Source organism: Dipodomys ordii, unplaced genomic scaffold (assembly GCF_000151885.1).
Source record: "Dipodomys ordii isolate 6190 unplaced genomic scaffold, Dord_2.0 Scaffold251, whole genome shotgun sequence".
NCBI lineage: Eukaryota > Metazoa > Chordata > Mammalia > Rodentia > Heteromyidae > Dipodomys > Dipodomys ordii.
Window position 1 is genome coordinate 70,202 of NW_012267467.1, and position 19,851 is coordinate 90,052.

General features: G+C 42.1%; 1 protein-coding gene across 1 annotated transcript in view; it reads right to left on the minus strand.

The window, feature by feature from the left end:
* Dnah14 (dynein, axonemal, heavy chain 14) overlaps positions 1 to 19,851 on the minus strand; it is a gene marked incomplete at its 3' end in the record, with an annotated part of 224,776 nt that overhangs the window by 66,529 nt on the left and 138,396 nt on the right. Inside the window, 10 exon segments of the mRNA XM_013036175.1 lie at positions 268 to 360; positions 1,017 to 1,184; positions 3,857 to 4,027; positions 5,987 to 6,154; positions 7,491 to 7,628; positions 10,780 to 10,911; positions 12,165 to 12,337; positions 13,059 to 13,120; positions 16,623 to 16,758; positions 19,061 to 19,213. Coding sequence (XP_012891629.1) covers positions 268 to 360; positions 1,017 to 1,184; positions 3,857 to 4,027; positions 5,987 to 6,154; positions 7,491 to 7,628; positions 10,780 to 10,911; positions 12,165 to 12,337; positions 13,059 to 13,120; positions 16,623 to 16,758; positions 19,061 to 19,213 — 1,394 coding nt within the window.

The following is a 19,851-nucleotide window of genomic DNA, read 5'->3' on the forward strand; positions in this document are numbered from 1 at the left end:
AGATCTCAGCCTCCTGAGTAGCTAGGATTACAGGCATGAGCCACTGGCGCCCAGCTAGGCTTGTTTGTTTTATTCATAGCAAATACCTTCCAGAAACAAGCACCATTTTTGGTATGTTTCTTTTGTAAACTAGTAAGGACAGATTCTGTCCTATGACTCGATTATTCTGAGTTTTCATAAAGAAGGCATGAGACTTTTCTAAATAGATTATTTGGCATTAGAATTAGTTTACAAACTCACACACACTAGAGAAACTTAAAGCCCTACCAGGAGCATGTGGCTCCCTGGCTGTCTGAGCACTCTTGTAACTCTTGCAATGTGTTCAATGGCTTCCTTGAAAAACACCATGGGGTGAGAGACCTGTCAAGAGAGATGAGACAATCTTATGGAAGAATCAGATGTTTCCCCGTGGTCCTAGAGGTGAGGTTGGTGTGCCCCATGGTCTGCACCTTGGGGCACAGGAGTAAACTATAACTGAGCAGCTGGGACCCTGTACACTCAGTGGTTTGGCCAGTGTTTGGGAAGAGCACATTTTCACAGTGAGGGCTGCCCCTTGGCTCACACTGTGGCGAGCAAGCTGGGCAGTGGAGAAGAAGAGCATCTGGCCTTGGCCATCTTGCCAGCGGTGGAGGATGGGAGCAAGGCATTTCTCAGGTGTCTGTGCTTTGGTGGCCTTTTGCCTTTCAAGCACACTTTGCCCATAATAAGGGAACCATGTAGAGATGTTTCCCTTTGTTACCTAGGCCCTATGTCACCGTCTTGCGTTTCCTGATTTCACCAACGCCATTCATTCAGCTCCCACAGCCTGTGTGTACTGACTGCAAAAGTGTATGTGCTCAGACAACACGATGAAAACAATGTGAAACTGTCCAGCTACCGTTTGCTTTGAATCTGAGGACATGCTTTCCCCTCTTCCTCACACACCTCGCCCTTACAATTCTGGGTAAGTAAATACGAGTGTACCTGAAGAACACATCCACACACACAGCACTATGTGCGTTTCTGTATGTCTTTACCTCCAAAGGCGTAGAACTTAACTTCATTTGGAAATCATTAAGCACACTGGCAAGTTTCCCATAGTCATTGGTATTCTGATAGGCCTTTTTTCTATGAGGCTTGTTGATATCCAAGAAGTCCACGAATACAGTTGAGTCATCCACTAGCTTTTGGTAATTCCACTCAGTCTGCGGTAAAATAGGAACCCAATGGTCATTTACTTCCTAAGACTCAAGTTCCACCATGCTGGTGCAGTTACACTTCTCACCCCGTGTTGGAGAAGGGCCTGTGGCAGGGGCTGGAGGACTGGGCTCTTCAGTCCCTGTGCTGTGGACTACTTTTGGTCGTGAAGCCTCTAGAAACCTCTCAGAATAACTTTCTTTTAAAATGCATTTTTTTTAATTAGGATGCAGCAGTGTCTGCACATGTCTACAGAGTGCTCTAATCAATCTCCCTCCTCCCCTCCCCACATCCCCCATCCCCTCACGGTGCTCCAGTGCAGCTGGGATTCCTGGGTTGTTCTCTGAGATGGAGAGCCTCCGTGTTTCTGCCTCCCAGTTAGCTAGGGTTAAAGGTTTGAGCCACGGAGCCTGGCCTAGCCAAGCCTCCGGCGATAGCTGGGAGTGGCTGGAAGGAGGGGTGTCAGGTGTAAGGGAAGCGGTGGTGCCTAGAATCAAGGGCCCAGCCTGGATAGAGTCGGGGGAGTTGGGCAGGGAGTCTTGATGGTGGAGAAGCTGCATGGATGGACATGCACATGTTGAGCATGAAATGCCCAGAGTAACCAAGTAATGCGACACAGATCTAGAGGCCAGACTAAGGTCTGTCTCTGAAATGCAGGTTTGGGTTCATTGAACTGTCTGCCTGCACAAGAAAGTAGATACAACATGTAGCTTACAGCTACCAAAGATGAACTATGTGCCAGAAGTTAGTCTAACTGTTCTATTTAAGCTGGTGCTATTCATTCTCGCCTAGTCCTACAAGGCAGAGACAAGAAAACCAAGACAGGAGGGGTCCCTTTCCCAAGTGCACAGAGCACCTGAAAGGGGGCTTTCAACACAGGCAGGGCCCTGGCTCTGGCCATTTGGGAGGAAGGGTGAGACCAGCAGAGCGGTGGGCGACGTGACTGAGATGTGAGGCCACGCGGGAGGGCTGGGGGGACGGCGCGCGGGAGGCGGAGGGGGCGGAGGGGCGCCAGGGTGGAGGCTAACAGATGTGGCAGGGACGATTACATCGTGGTGAAAATGGCATGAGCATCTTAAAGTTTTCAGAAAGATGCGTTTCTTTGGTGGTAACGAGGTCTGAATTTGGCTATTGTGCTTGTGTATGGTTTGAGCCACACCCTCAGTCCATATGTGTGTGTGTACACACCTACACACCCACAGGCAGATTCTCACATCACTTGCGTGTGGTGTACAATGTGTCTGTGGCCACCTTTCTTTCCATGCATGACGTTTATAGTCTTAGAATTCTTTTTTCGCTCTTATCAAGTGCAGTTGTGTTCTATAAACTGTTCTGTTTCTCGGAGTTCTATGACTAGGGTAGGAGGAGGTAGCACTAGCAAAGAGGGGACGTGGGGCCAGAGGACTGCTGGCTGGAGGGACGCATCTCCCAGCTCTCTCAGCGAGAGGTCAGACACAGGCCCCGCAGTGGCCTGCTCAGACGCCGGCCTTCCTGTGAGTCCGTTTGCTGAGATCCTTGTCTCTGCAACCACCCTGAAAGACAGCAGCGGGACTAAAACTCCAGGGGCCGAGGGGGCAGAGTCTCAGGAGGCGCCCGGGGCAGTCCTCAGTCCTGGGGGACAACGGGCCATTGTGGGCTCCAGAGAGGCAGAAGTGCCCACAAAGGCATCACCCCATCACCTCCACAGTTCTTTACATACACTCCCAGAATTTTTCAAGTCAACAGTGGAATTATTCATAAGAAAAGTTGCTTTAACAGAAGGAGCCCCACTGCATTGTTGGTGGGAGCTTGTTCAACCACTCTGGAAAGCAGCATGGATGGAGGTTCCTCAAAGATTCCACATAGAGCTCCCCTAGGACCCGACAATCCCACTTTTGGGCATTTACCCAAATGATCACAAACAAGGCCACACGAAAGCTACCAGCACAACTATATTCACTGCAGCATTATTCACCATAGCTAAGATATGGAATCACCCCAGATGCCCCTCAGTAGATGAATGGATCAAGAAAATGTGGTATATATACACAACGGAATTCTGTGCCTCCATCAGAAAGAATGACATTGCCCCATTTGTTAGGAAATGGAAATACTTGGAAAAAAATTATATTAAGTGAAGTAAGCCAGGCCCAAAGAAACACAGATCCCATGGTTTCCCTTATTTGCAATAACTAGTGTTCGTCTGAGTCAAGCAGAATCACTCAGATAAGGTGATGTTAGGGAAATGAACCCTAAGATATGTATTCAAAAGTTTTTTCTTTCATGCAATTGTTTTTTTAACACATTTATAAGATTATTTCTTTGTTGCTTTGTATGTCCCTCCCCCACAGTATAATCCCCGCTTTCACTGTATTTGATGTCGGTATAATGACACGTACAAGTCATAATGCTGAAAAACGAACTTTACAACTTTGGTCAGGCAGGGGACAGGGGAGGATTGAGTAGGGGGGTGGGGGGCGATGGGAAGAGATGAGAAGGGGAAACAAAGGAGGAGGCTACAATGCTTGATAAGAAATGTACTCATTATCTTGCCCATGTAATTGTAACCCCTCTGTACGGTATTTTCACAATAAAAATATTATAAAAAATATAAAAAATTTGCTTTACTAGCAGAGAAATGTTGAAAACTTTCAGGAAATGTTTTTGCCATTTGAAATAATTCTTATAACATAAAGTTTACCTGAAAATAGTTCTCGAGTTCCTTTGAAAGAGCCTGATGGAAGAGGCATTTTTCAGTGGCTTCGATTAAGCGATCATGAAACACTCGGGTGGCTTCGTGAATGAAGAACCTCGCGGCCATCTCTGGGCTGATGATGACATTCTTGTCAGCTTGCAGCAATCCTAGGAGAAGCTGTTAGGGATTTATAAAGGACAGACTCTGAGATATTAGCAGGACTGTGTGTGAAATAAGGGCATACGTTTTGCAGGTTTATGTTCCATAATAGAAGCCCTTGTGAGGTGGCCCTGGCTCCTGCCTGGAATCCTAGCTACTGGGCAGGAAAGTCTACGAGATTCTTAGCTCCAACTAGCCACCAAAAGCTAGAAATGGGGCTGTGGCTGAAGTGGCAGAGTGCTAGCACTGAGCAAAAAAAAGCTCAGGTTCAGAGCCAAGGCCTTGAGTTCAAGCCCCAGGACCAGCAAACACACACACACACACACACACACACACACACACACACACACCACACCACACCACATAGCAGCAATCTGCATTTTGATGACATGGGGGGCTCAGGAGGACCCTGAGAGGAAAGGGCTCAGGGCAGGCAGTGAGCTGGAGGAGGCCGGGCAAGCGCTGCTGTGTTTATACAACGGTGAGCCTGCTAACAAATCTCATAACGCGGCTTAAGGTTGTATGTGCTAGCTGAAGGTGAGCTCTTACAGAAGGAAAGAAGATCCATATTCAAGAGCTGTTTTCACCTTTTCTGCTTGTCCTAGACTTACACTAGTTATTGCAAATAAGGGAAACCATGGGACATATGTTTCTTTGGGCCTGGCTTACTTCACTTAACATAATTTTTTCCAAGTCTCCATTTTCTAACAAATGGGGAGATGCCATTCTTTCTGATGGAGGCATAGGATTCCATTGTGTGTGTGTGTGTGTGTGTGTGTGTGTGTGTGTGTGTGTGTGACATTTTCTTGATCCATTCATCTACTGAGGAGCATCTGTGTTGGTTCCATATCTGGTCAAAAGCTATGTACATATGACCATATAAGATGATGTTAAGTGAAATGAACTCCAAGATAGGGACACAAGTGTTTTTTTTTTTCTTTCTTGCTATTGTTTTTAGTGTATTTAAAATGTACTATGTGAATTTTTTGTTTCTTTTGCATGTTCTTCCCCCACAGTATAACCCCTGCTTTCACTGTATTTGATGTCGGTGCCCTGCTTCTTGTATATACATTTTTTCTAATTTGGGGAGGGGAAGGGAAATAACAAAATGCTGAAATAAGGATACAGGTTGACCCATTGTAACAATGAGATGTACAACACATTATGTTGAAAATGAACTTTACAACTTGGGGGGGGGGGAGTAGGGGGGGGAGTAGTTGTAGAGGTGGCGAGGGAAGGATGATAGGGAAAAACAAAGGAAGGATAACAATACTCAATAGGAAATGTACTCATTATCTTACTCATGTAACTGTAATCCCTCTGTATTTACAATAAAAATATTTAAAAAAGGTTGTTTTCATTAACACTGTCATTTTTTTGGCAGATTAGGGTATTCTACTACTTGAGTCATGCTTCTAGACATGCTGTCTTTGCTGGTTATTGTGTAGATGGAGTCATACAGACTTTTTTTTGACTAGGCTGGCTTTGAACCATGAGACTTTAGATCTCAGCCTCCTGAATAGCTAGAATTATAGGCACAAGACACTGGTGCGGGGAAACACTGCAACTTTGAAAATTACTTAGCCGAAGTTGATGACTCAGTCAGCACGGGTGGTAAAATCTGTGACAGTGTTCATGAGATGTATAATGCTTTGATTTCCTAGTAGGCACAATAAATCTCTAAGACAAAGCAAAATCAAATCTGTGTTAGACCTTGCTATTTCTTTCCTGCTGAGCAGCTCAGACAATTCTAGTAATTTCATTATTGAATTCCTGCTTGAAATTATTCAACCAGTTCTTTTCAACTTACTCATTGGTTTATAGCAAAACTAACCACATGAATTTTACAATTCTGTTTCTAAGAATTTAATTTTGAAAACTCAACCAGGAGGAGGAAGAGGAGAGGTTCAAAGCAGTAAACTTACATGTCAACTTAAAATTTAGAAATAAATCCAGAAAACGAATTTAAAAGCAGACCTTAAACATGTCTCGGAGGTTGAACGTGTAGTGGCATTTTGCTGGCGTTGGTAACATAGTCTTACACACAAAGTAGTACACAGCCAGGGAGCAAGACGCTATCTGCTCCCTACATCTCTGAACGTCAGACACAAAGCCATTGTTGGAGAAATAGATTCCCAAATGAGCCTTTAAAAAAGAAGCACGAAAACTTAGCTAATTAAAACCTATAGACCCTTTCTGACTGCTTCTGTAAAGAAGCAGACCTGTGCACCTCACTGGAAATCCATTTAGAGTATGGCCCTCGTCTGGAGCATGGTCCCCGAATGCTGAGCTGGGGACAGCGTATGCCCCATGTCCACACAATCAGCTGTGCCTGTAACTCTCCCTTCCTTGCTCCCTAGCAGCTGTTATTAGACCTGCAAAGTGATAGAATATGATCTCATTTTGGAACAGTTTTCATTCATGCTTTCTTCTGAAAATTCTAAACATCTTATTGGGAAATGAGTCAACTTGAAATCTAGCAAGGCTAGAAAAATATATCCTGTGCAAAAACTGCTACATTCTTTAAAATATATTGTGAAGAATCTTAAAAAAATTTTTATTGTGAAAATACCGTACAGAGGGGTTACAATTACATGGGCAAGATAATGAGTACATTTCTTATCAAGCATTGTAGCCTCCTCCTTAGTTTCCCCTTCCCATCCCCCCTCTCCTCACCTGCCCCCCGCCCCCCGCCGCCAAAGTTGTAAAGTTCGTTTTACGACATAAGGACTTATACATCTCATTGTTGCAAGGGGTCCACCTGTATCCCTATTTAAATGATTTGTTTTTTCCCTTCCCCTCCACAAATTATACCAACATCAAATACAGTGAAAGCAGGGGTTATACCATGGGGGAGGGACATGTTAGAAACAATCACAAGAAAGAAAAAACATTTGAATCCTTATCTTGGGGTTCATTTCACCTAACATCAACTTATCTGACCTTTTCTGCTTGTTTCAGACATATACTAGTTATTGCAAATAAGGGAAACCATGGGACCTATGTTTCTTTGGGCCTGGCTTACTTCACTTAATATAATCTTATACTTTATTCTTTATAAAATTTAAAGATACATTTAAAATATATTTTTCAAAATACCCTTGAAAATTCTGATGCTAATGGTCACAGGGTCCACATCTAAAAAATAATCTGTCTTAGAAGAAAGTATCCAAACATACACTAGTCCAGCTTGATGGTCATAATTCTCATTTATATATATTTATATATATATATATGAAAATGAAAAGAACAAAATTCAACTACTTTAAGGCATGCGCAGATTCCCCAGTTCAGACTCAGATATGCTGGGCCCCAAATCTCTAAGAATGAAATCCTGGCATTTGTCTTTTAAATATACATTGAACATTCATCAATTGTGTTACTTATGCACATTAAATTATATTTAGATATATTAGAACAAGAGGAAGGAAGGGAGGGAGGAAGGGAGGAAAGCAGAAACGAAATGGCTAGATGCTCTTACCTGGAAAATCGTCAGTAAGGCATTTTGTGGGGGGTGAGGCAGCACCAGCGTGGTGAAGTGTTTGAGGAGGCGTGGACTAATGTCACGCCGACCAGATGCAGGGACACAGGAAGCAATTATGGAAAGATCTTGAATAGTCTGTGCGAAAAGCAAAACAGACAATAGCTAATGCATCTGAAGGAAATGAAATTTACTTGAGCAAATGGATTTAGATGACTATTTACTTGAAATGCTAGTAGAAATCTATGTTTTCACCATTGGACCCCTCTCCTGAATCTACCATACTTTAGTCAACACATTTGTATCTATGTGCATATGACCTTGCATGTAGTTACACACATATTTATAACTTCCACATATGAGAGAATACATTCCATTTCTGTAACTCCTTGGAACAACTAACTTACAGTTTAACAAAAAGAATACCAGGAAGCTGGGTCATGTGTTCTGGGAGGGGTAAGGTCAAGGGAAGGGGAGCAGAGAAATGGAGAGCAGAAGGACCGAACACAGTCATAATATATATAAGTGTGGGAAGTAGTGGGTTGGGAGGGGCTGGTGAGAATGTTGAAAGGGATGACATTCATCAAGATGTACTGTATTCATAAACTGTTTCAGTGAATGGCAAGGAGGAGGAGGAGGAGGAGGAGGAGGAGGAGGACGAGGACGAGGAGGACGAGGAGGAGGACGAGGAGGAGGAGGAGGAGGAGGAGGAGGAGGAGGAGATGACAAAGAAGAAGAAAGCAATTGCTGGTCAGTGGCCAGTGGCTCATGTATTCAATCTTAGCTACTTGGGAGGCTCAAATCTGAGGATCAGCAAAATTGAGAAGTTTCTAAGGCAGACAATCTGAGAGCTAGAAATGTGGCTCAAGTGGTAGAGCACCACTTGTGAGTGGAATCTGAGACCATGAGGGATTGAGTTCAAGCCCCAGAACTGCCCCCACTCCCAAAGCAACCACTTGGAACTAATAACTACTAGAAGAAAGCATGGGATCATGTTTCATGATATTGGTGTGAGATTTATGGTATAAAATTTCAAAAACACAGGTAACAAAAACAAAGAGATAAATGGGCTTCATCACAGCAAAAAGCTTTTGTACAATCAGTTAAAATAGTGAACAGACTATGAAATCAGAGAAAATATGTATAAATGATGGCTCTAACAAGAGCTAATATCCAGCATATATTAGGAACTTAAACAGCTCAACAGAAATTTCCAATAATCCAATAAAATAGGCAAAGTATTTTAACGAAAGATAATGTAAAACGGCATCAGTTATGTGAAAAAATGATCTATGCATCAACAGGAAATATGCAAATAGAAACTACCGTAAGATATTATCTCACCAAGTTAGAATAGCTACTATCAAAGAGGCAGAAAATAACATTGTCAGCGTGGCTGTGGGGAGAAGGATGACTCTCATATGCTACGGCTGGACATAAATTAGTCTAGCCACCATGAAAAAAGCACAGAAGTCCCTCTGAAAGCTAAAACTAGAATCATCACATGGTCACGCAATCTATTGAAAACATGTATTAAAAAAATGAAATTAGCCAGGTGCTGGTGGCTCATGCCTGTAATCCTAGCTACTCAGGAGCCTTTGATCTGGGTATTACAGTTCAAAGCTAACTGGGGAAGGAAAGTCCATGAGACCCTTATCTCCAATAAACCATCAGAAAACTGGAAGTGGCGCTGTGGCTCAAGTGGTAGAGCACTAGCCTTCGCTGAAGAGCTGAGGGACAGCGCCCAAGCCCAGAGGTCAAGCCCTACAACTGACAAAATAAACCACCCTGAAATTAGTATGTCAAAAAGGTACTCATACATAGCACTGCTCACTCTAGCAAAGATATGGAATCAAACAATATGTGCATTAGTGGATGGGTGGATGAAGGAAATGTGGTAGATAAATGAATACTGTTTAATCTAATAGGACGCCTTGCCATTTGCAGCAGCATGGATTAATGCTGAGTGAACAGGCACGGCCAAACATCCCAGGATCTCACCCAGTTGTGCTGTCTAAAGAGCTGGTCGCACAGAGGCGAGGAGCGAGTGTGGAATGGTTGGACCACAGGCATCAAGTACAGATTTGTGCAGTAGGGCAACTATATTGAACAACCATCTGTGGAACATTCAAAAGAGCTAGATGATTTTGAATGTTCTCATGACGAATGTGAAGATACCTTAATTCCTCAAATATGACTGCCACACACTGCGTATCTGCATTCTATATATGTCTCACCCAACATCTGTGTACAATGATTGTCTATAAATGAAGGAATAAAAATGCAATAATTGGAAATAGGACATATTCTTTTTCTTTCAAATTCTTAAACCTTATTCACTTTGTTTAATGTAACAAAAATTGCTGCACAGGAGTCTCTTGGATTTTTTTTTGACTGTAATATCTCTAGAAATGCTTGATGTATGTTCTTTGCTGTAGACATCTGAAGTCTTTTGTAAGTTTGTTAGCATATGTGCATTGTGCTGTGGGGTTTCATTATGATGTTTATGCCATGAGTGTATAATGTGTCTTCCACAGACATTTAGGAGGCACTGGGCAGGCCTTCGCTTCACTGGCCTTCCTCAGCTGAGCTAACTGTTAAGACATAAACATTCTGATTAGTCATGATTCTGTCAACAGTAGTGAGCATCACTAGACTCGAAATGAAACTTTTAGGACACTCTTCTCGCATCTTCATTAAGATCTGGACCTACCACAACTAGACTTTTTTTTTTTTTGTTGGTCATGGGGCTGGGTACTGGGCCTGGGTGCTGTCCCTCAGCTCTTCAACTCAATGCTAGAGCTCTACCCCTTGAGCCACAGCGCCACTTCCTATTTTCTGAGTGGTTTATTGGAGATAAGATTCATGTCCTTTCCTGCCTGGGCTGGATCTGAACTGCCACCCTCAGATCTCAGCCTCCTGAGTAGCTAGGATTGCAGGCGTGAGCCACGGGTCCCAGTTGCAACTAGACTTTCTATGAACCCTTCCATCTATGTTAAACTGGAGATAAACTTGATATGATCAGCTCAGGGTCTCAACAAGTCCATATGGTTAGACTTTCAAGATTTCACTCAATATTAGTATAAACAGGGGGACGGGGGGAGGATGGGAAGGGATGGGAAGGGGAAACAAAGGAGGAAGCTACAATGCTTGATAGGAAATGTACACATTATCTTGCCCATGTAATTGTAACCCCTCTGTACAGTATTTTCACAATAAAAAAGAAAAAAAATATTAGTATAAACACTGAATTTATAGCAGGTATCGACATCTGACGTGAGCACTGTACCTTCCACGTGTTCTGCTCGGTATCGTAAACCCCTCCCATATCCAACAGCTGTCTGATCAGCTCCAGGGCCGGCTGCGCCCTCCCGCCTGGGTCTGATGCTGGCGTGTTCATGTCATCAATAAATACTACAACCTTGAGAAAGACATCGTGCTTCAAGACACAGTCATTCTTTAAATATGAAGTACAAATATTAAGTTATGCTATAGTTCAAGAACAAACATAAAAATGAAATATCTTTTTCTATTAAAAAACAGATCAAATTGTATTTTGAAGATATGATTTTTAGAAAACAAGTGTTCAAAATGGCAAAAATTCTACCCACCCTTTCTAGGTCTGTAGTAGTTAGGCCTGACAATATGTTTCCTTTACAAATATAATAAATTTCAAGAAGGAGTGTACCATTTATTAAGCCTTTATTATTGAGCACATACTATTGGCAGGTGTGTAGATGTTTAAGCTGTGCATTTTCCATGCACCCTGGCTTGATGATAGAAGCATCATCTAGAGCTAGATTTTACATCTGTTGCAAGTGGTGTCATGAACACATAGCAGAAAACTCAGGCACATTTCCATGTTTAAAAGTGCTACTTTTCAAATTACAAAATAGCTATTTTACTTTAACCACCTAATTACCCAATCTTTAACAATCAATACCAGTTTTTAGTAAGACACTCAGTTTCCCTGTCTTGTATCACAAATGGACATGAATATTTCTTGCTTACACTTTCTAGTTGTGTGATGAGGTTGCATCCTTATTAGCCTTTTCAAAATCCCTAAAATTTACCCATGTATCAAGTTTATAGAAGTTAAAATCAAAGTAGTCTGAGGCCCATGCACAGAGCCCTGAAGTGGATAGTTACAGGGTTAAAAGCACAGGGCTCCTCAGGGACTGTGTGTTTTTCTTATTCGTGAGCCTTGCAAGTCTTTCATCCTGACCAATTTCACATGCTGCAGAGAATTTGGTTAAACTAATGGACAGTTAATCCTGTTCTAACTGACCAAACATAAGTAGAAGAGACATCAGGTCTTTGTGTGGCTCCCTGGGCCCCTGGAGGGCTCCCGAGCCTATTCCTTGGGGATGACACGATTCCAGGCCATGAAGAGAAAACCTCACAGAATGCACATTAACAAAGCAATAGCATGCAATGTCATTTGCAGATTTCAAACTCAAGTTTACACTTCTTCACTCAGATTTCAGTGGCTTCTGGTTTTAGTTTATCTGCCAAATAACCTGCATGCTAGAAATGGAATTGTATTGATTTGAAAACCACAGTGTCTGTTCTAAAATGCTCTCCTGGGAATGTCCAGTGACAAACATTCAGGAAAAGAAAATCACTTTGTCACTCTCGCAGAACCACAGATGCCGACCAGGGGCGGGCACGTACCTTGTTGTTCTTAGGGGCTCCGAGGGTATCTTTCTTTCTTCTTACTAATTTCTTAAGAATCATCTCCTTGATTTTGGTGGCTGTGAGACTGCCGCTGAAGTTTATTGTGGTTGCTGTAATTCCTTTAAGTGAACTGTCATCAGGGCTACCTTCGAGCTTCTTAGTGGTAGCATCTATGTCAACTATGAAAAGGAAACAAATTTAGAACATCTGGTATTTTTGCTTTATTTTTGGGTGTTAAGAAATTTGGGAATGATGTAATTTTGCTATGCTGTTGTCCTTTTTAAGAAATTACTCTGAAAGAAGGCTGACTTTAGAACACTCAGCACTGATTTTGGAGGCAAAGTTTTGAGCCACAGCCACGTGCAGCAGTGGGAAAGCTCAGCAGACACTCTTCCCATCTGTGCATGTCAGACACACAGAACTTAGACCCCAAAGCAGCACGCAGCGGCTGTGCCAAGGAAACCCAGACAGAGTGCATTCCCTGAGCGAGACCCACACTTCAACACACAGATGCCTCTGGCACGTCTTCCGGCTGCCTTTCCCATTGCCCTTCCCCAGCTTCCCGCTGCCACGCCTTCCTTCCTGGGAAGAACAGCTGTTACTCCTGAGATCCCATCTAATGTTCCTGTCTTATGGCCAGATTTGAGGACTACAGAATCATAACTTTTGCCTGTGCCAAATCTAAGTGAGTGAAAGAGAAGCAGATTGTTGGCAGGTGTGAGCTGGATGTCAGGTTTTGATGGTAGCCTCTGCTTTCTGAGTGGCCTCAGGTGCTTTGGGAGGTACTGGATACATTTACCAAGTACGGTTTTCCCTCTGAGTGGCTTGTGTATGGCTGTGTGGCTGCACCATGATCCCGGAATGGTTGTTAAGCGGCACTATCACATGTACCTGGGCTTCCGCCCTCCTTCTTGTGAGTCTTGGAGATCAGGATGCTGAGATTTTGCTTTAGACTATTGGAATCAAATGATTTAAGGATCCAAAGTTAGTTGATTGCCACCGTAGTTGTAGTAAGAAAAAAATAGTAACCATAACAGCATATAGCTTATTTTGTTTCCATCTCCCACAAAAAGCCTTATTTTTCTCTATTTACATTTTTAGAGATAAAATCAGTATCACTATTATAATTGATATTCAAATTTAATAAAATATTGGATTAAATTGAAAAAAACCCAGGACACTCACAACATACCAGTTATTGGACATTTTCTAAGGTTAATTAAGCCATCATTTCCTTGGGCCTTTATAAAATGCATTTTGCTCTACAGATCAAACACCAAAAGACTCATTTACCTAACACTAGGGGGTTTATTTTACAGTAAAGTTTTTGTGTTGGATTGAAAAGAATTGTCTTTCTCTGTTGTCAAAATCCATTTAAAATGTTAAGTGTACATATTTTTATCAGATCCCCAATTATTTGTGCTAGCAATGTATCCTACTGTATTAGCTTCAGAAATAATTTCCACTTTAAAAAGGAGGTATCTAAGTGAAGTAGGCATCAGCGGGGAGGGGAGCAGGGTCACAGGGGCTTTGACACAGACTGGAGAAGATGGGAAATGAGCCCTGAGCCCCAGGCCCCAGTATGGAGTCTCATTTGCCGGAATGAAAGCCATGGGTGACGGGGCCTCGAAGGGATGTAAAGTCAGGTTTTGGAGGTGTTAAGGTCAATGCACATGAGATGTCCAAGCCCAGTGACATGGAATACAAGGCTATCATCTAGAGCAGGGCTTCTTGTTCAATCCAAACAACAACTGTTTTCTCTAATACATCAACAGAACTTGTAGTAACTTGTAGTAACACTTTTTGCTTGTACAACTTATAATTTTTCTTTTTTCCCCCAGCAAGAGGTAGGAAATTCCCTGCATTTTTATGTTTGATAAGTAGATCTTTTTTTCTAGTGCAACAATAGTATGAAAAACTTGATTTGTACAGCTTAATTGCTTTATTCTAGGAGGAAAAAGTTTACACCTGTATTTCTTTTTCCTTCTCATTGTCTTTCTCTCTTTCTGCCTTTCCTTTTCCTTCCTTTGCTTCCTTCCCTCCCTTCCTTCCTCTCTCCGTCTTTCCCTCCCCTCCCTCCCTGCATTCCTCCCTCCCTATTTCCTTTTCTCTCTCTTTCTCCTTTCCCCCTCTCTTTCTTCTTTCCTTCCTTTCTGTTTTGTGCTGGTATCGGTGCTTGAACTCAGGGCCTGACATTAGTGCTTGGCTCTTTTGCTCAAGGCTGCTGCTCTACCACTTGAGCCACACTTCTGCTTTTGGCTGTTTTTTTTTTTTTCTGGCTAAGTGGAGTTAAGAGTCTCTCAGACTTTTCTGCCTGGGCTGGCTTTGAGCTGTAATCCTCAGATCTCAGCTTCCTGTGTAGCTAGGATTACAGACGTGAGCCACCAGCGCCACGCTTGCAGCTGTATTTCATGCTATATAATAATTGAGATTTAAAATTTTGCTATATTAAAAATAAATGTAAGAATTTCTGACTCAGAGGAATGAATCTCATTGCTAGTAGTTTGGAAAAATAACTATTTTCTTTTAAACAGAAAATCTGGGTAAACGAATGAAAAGCAAGGAGGTGAGGTTAGTAGTTAAAACCCTCCTGCCAAAGAAGGGCCCAGAACAGCATGGCTCCATAATGAATTCTACCAGTCATTTAAGGAAGAGCTGACAGACTGGCTTCCTAATGAATTCTGCCAATCACTGAAGGAAGAACAGGCACCAAACCTCTCACATGTTAACAATGAGTGAGGTGGAAGGAATACTTCCAAACTCAATTCACAACAGTAGCATCTTCATGACATCAAAGCCCAAAAATAACACTACAAGAAAAGAAAATTTTAGGACAGTATCTTAGATAAACACAGAGGCAAAAATCATCAATGAAAGGTTAACAAAACTGAATTCAAAAGAACATTAAAAGGATAATTCACCATGATCAAGTGGTTCAACATACAGGGTTCAACACACAAAAATAATGAATGTGATACATCACATCAGTAGAGAGAGGGGCAAAGGCTATGTGAAAAAGCATGCCACAAAAGTTAACATATTCCATTATAACAAAACCTTTACAACATTAGGAAGAGATGTGCCTCAACCTAAAAACCACATGCAAATCCACAGCCAGCCTCCCACTCAGAGTTCTTCCTGTGTGGCCAGGGCACCAGCTACTTCCTTGTAAGTTAGTGCTAGATGTCTCCATCAGAACAACCAGGAAAGAAAAGAAACAAAGGCATATGAAGAGGAAAGGAAGAGGTGAGATTATTTATGCTGATGGTATCATTTTATTTGCACCAATAATCAGAACTGATAAATGAATTTAATAAAGTTGTAGGATTTAAAATCAAAATACAAAAACCAGTTCAGTTTCTATATGCTAACAGCAAACTATCTGAAAAAAGAAAAGCTATCTCCTTCACACTATCACTAGAAAATAATTCAGATACCGTACATCTCAGAACTCAGAGGCTGAGGCAGGAGGGCTCCCAGGCTAGGCTGGCCTGGGTTACAAAGACAGACTGTCTCAAAAAAACAAAAACAAAACAAAACTCCAAGGATTGGTAGCTTAGTGGTAGATCGTTTGCCTAATATGGGCAAGGAACAGGGTTCAGTACCTATGACTGAAAAGACATTTAGGAGTAAATTTAATCAGGAGATGAAAAATCTACATATTAAAACTATAAAGCACTAACGGGAGAAACGGAGGAAAACACAAATAGATGGAAAACCCTGCCCTGTGTTCACAGACTAGAAGAAATAGTTCTGTTACTTCATCCATCCTATCCTAGCAAAATTCCAGTGCTACTTTTCATTTTTCCTTTGGAACACAAACAACTCCAAATAGCCAAAGCAATTCTGAACAGAAAGAACAAAGGCAACATAGCATGTGGCTTCAAAATATACTGCAAGTCAAAAGTACTGACAATAACATGGAACTGGCGTGACAATAGAGAAATCAACCAGGCATGGAAAAGTAAATACTTCATAATCTTCATCATATTACTAATTGAGAAACGCCGAGTGAAGAGATGCTGACAAGAAGATGTCCTTGTCAGGAGCTGGTGGCAGGGTAGCTAGCAATGGGGAGATGCTCATCTCACACCAGCTTCAATTCCATAGAAGGAATGAGATTTCATGGTCTACTGTACAGCGTGGAGGTCATAGTAATTAATAATGTGTATCTAAAAGCTGCTAAAGGAGTAAATTTTAAGTGTTTTCATTAAAATAAATGTCAAGTGTATGGGGCAAAGGATGTTAAATAGCTAACAGCTGTTTCCCAACTATATTGTAGTCAAAATAGATAACACTTAATGTCTGTCAAACATGGACAGTTGAGAATAGTAAAAAATTATTTCATTTGAGTAATTTTTCATTTTTGGATAACAGATTTACTTTAAAACAAGGTACACATATATTAAGGCAAACATTTTATCAGACAAATAACATTTGGAGTTTAATATATACAACCTTGACTTTTTAATTTCATTATGTAATAGGACATCTCCTAAGATTGACCCATATTTGATATCCAGTGCTCCTGGGGCTTCTAACTTCTCAAGCATTTGGTTAATGGTCGCCGTTTTCCCAACACCAGACTCGCCTAGGAGGAAACACACGTTAGCACACTGAGGTGAAGCAATAGCACTCTCCTTCCTTTGAAATTTGTACAGCCCTCCCCTACTACTGGAGGCTGGACTCAGGGCTTTACACTCCTGTTCAGTGTGCTTGTGCATGGTTGCCATGTTATCACTTGATCCACGCCTCCAACACAGCTTTTTGTTGGTTAATTGGAGACAGAGTCTCATGGACTTTTCTGCCTGGGCTGGTTTTAAACTGTGATCCTTTTTTTCTTCTTTCTTCTCTCTTCTTTTTTTTTTTTAAATTAAAGCAGAAGAAGCTAATTTAAGTGGTTAATATGAACCTTTCTCAATCTGTTTGATTTACATCCTTTATTAGAAGTAGATTAAGAGCTAATCATTATTTCTATTGCAAATATTTTTGCTTGTAGCATACTACAAGAGATACTACTTGTAGAGATACTACAAGAAACAAAATCTCCATTTGTTGGGAGCCGACTGTAAAGTTTAAAGGTCATCTTGACCCTGATGCTCACTTGAAGGCACGTACAAGGAGCTGGCTTTCTTGAAAAACACCAGGTGCCCGGGATTGCTTTGCTATGTCTGCAGAGTTTGTTTTACTTTCTACCAGTTGACCTTGTCCTGTTTTTACTGCACTCTGTTTTTACTGAAATTTTCCTTGTTTTTCTGGACTACTGTAACCTTATGTTACCTCTTGACTTCTAATAGTATACATTAGGGAAAGTTAAAAATGAACGGGGCTGCAGTCTTGAGCTGCAGACCTCCCGAACCCATCCTTGTCTTATGTCTTTATTTTTCCGCATCCTCGCCCCCTAATTCAGGATTCCCTTTCGTTGCCAGCAGGCTCCGGCATCCATTAATTCGTGTGTGTGTGTGTGGCAGTCTTGCTATGAAACACAGACAGGTTTCAAACTCATGATCTTTCGTTTCAAAACTTCTCAAGGGCTGGGACTACAGCTGTGTGCCAGCATTACTAGCTCTTTGAAAATATTCTACCAGCACAGTCTGCGGGAGAAATTTAGTGATACATTTCTTTACTTTTTGGTAGTACTGGGATTTGAACTTGAGGGCTCATGCTTGCTAGGCAGGGGTTCTAGCACTAAAGCCATGGGCTGGCCATGACTTTCTTTCTGAAGCAGAAAGGGACCTGTGACTTCACATTCCACTAAGAAGTACAGTAGAAACAGTGATTGGCACGCTACGGATTTTCAGAGTTACACTGCCAAGTGTTTGTTTTTGTTTTTGTTTTTTGGTCAGTTGTGGGGCTTGAACTCTGGGCCTGGGCGCTGTCCCTCAGCTCTTCAGTTCAAGGCAAGTGCTCTACCACTTGAGCCACAGCGCCACTTCTGGTTTTCTGGTGGTTTATTGGAGATAAGAGCCTCATAGACTTTCCTGCACTGGATGGCTTTGAACTTTGAACTCAGACCTCAGCCTCCTGAGTAGCTAGGATTTCAGGTGTGAGCCACTGGTGCCCGGCTTACTGCCATGTTTTTGAAGGTAGAAATAAAAATGTCACTCAATTTGCCTCTGTTGATACACAAGTTAGAGGATTGGTAAAGGTAACTGGTAAGTTCAAATAAATGTTTAGAGTAGGAGTTACACCAAATTACCCTTTAGTGACAGTAGAGGCTGAAAATATTTGTGTAATAATGTTTAATTAAACCAATTGGGACTTGAAAGCCCATTGTCTATTGAGGTCAACCCAATGTTTTATAATACTTCTAATTCTAGAATTAGTCCTGGGGGCAATGACAATATAGAAAGATTTATAATGCCCAAGCTACACATGGAGGCTCAGGGTTGTAATTCTCAAACTCAGGAGACAGAGGCAATAGGACTACACAGAGAGTTCTAGATCAGCTCTTATTGTAGTGTCCATACTGGAATGTGGGTGTTCCTGAACTGCTGTGTGTCTGTCATGTACTGGAATGTGGGTGTTCATGAACTGCTGTGTGTCTGTCCTGTACTGGCGTAGTCTTGGTTAGAACAGAAATCAATATAAACTGCCAAACCCTCTCAAGGGCCTGTTCATTCACCCACTTCAAAACTGCAAAGAATAAGTCATCTTCAGACCTCTTCTTACCTCTGACAGGGTTTCAGTTACACATTTGTCTTACCTACGAGCAGCACCGGGCTGGAGCTCCTCAGGAGCAGGCTCATGAGGAACGTGAGGCAGGACATGACAGGGTTTCAGTTACACATTCGTCTCACCTACGAGCAGCACCGGGCTGGAGCTCCTCAGAGCAGGCTCATGAGGAAGGTGAGGCAGGACATGACAGGGTTTCAGTTACACATTCGTCTCACCTACGAGCAGCACGGGGCTGGAGCTCCGCAGGAGCAGGCTCATGAGGAAGGTGAGGCAGGTGGTGTCCCTGGTGGCGGTGTGGGTAATCCACCCTCCGTACTCCATCAGGATGTTCTCGCTGGCTCCTTGGAGGTCACTCAGCAGTGATGTTCCTAAGTTCAAAAACCTTTCAAGTTTCCTAGAAGGAAATGCTAATCTAGTCTTTTAGGTACTAGACGCTTTTTGATTCCATTTAATAGTAAGCTTTTCACTCATGCTACACAAATGGACTTTGCTATTACAAATAAATTAGATTTATGCAATATTCATAGCGTTTCACATATGAATGGAATCACTTCTTGTAAGTAGAATTGTGGTCAACATAAATTATAAACTGTACACTTTATAAACACAGGGCCTCACATTTGTTAAGCCTGTTTCTTCTCTTGGCAGGTGTTCTACCAGTTGCGCCGTACTGCGAACTGTGTGCCATTCGCTGGTTATTTTGGAGATGGAAACCAGTGAACTTCTCTGCCTGGGCTGGCTTCAGTCATGACCTGATTCCAGCCTCCTCAGGCGCGGCACAGTGTGAGCCACGGGCATCTGGCCTATGATTTTGATGGACACTGATAAATTGCTGCCAATACTGGAGTCTTTATACCTTCCCAAAGTAACCAAGGTTAAAGGTGAAAAAAAAAAAGAATCTCTATTAGTGTCTCTGCACCTATTAACTTATTAACCTAGTCCACATTTACTAGGGGGAACAGCACATTGGCCTAAAGATTGTGTGTGTGAGAGAGAGAGAGACGGG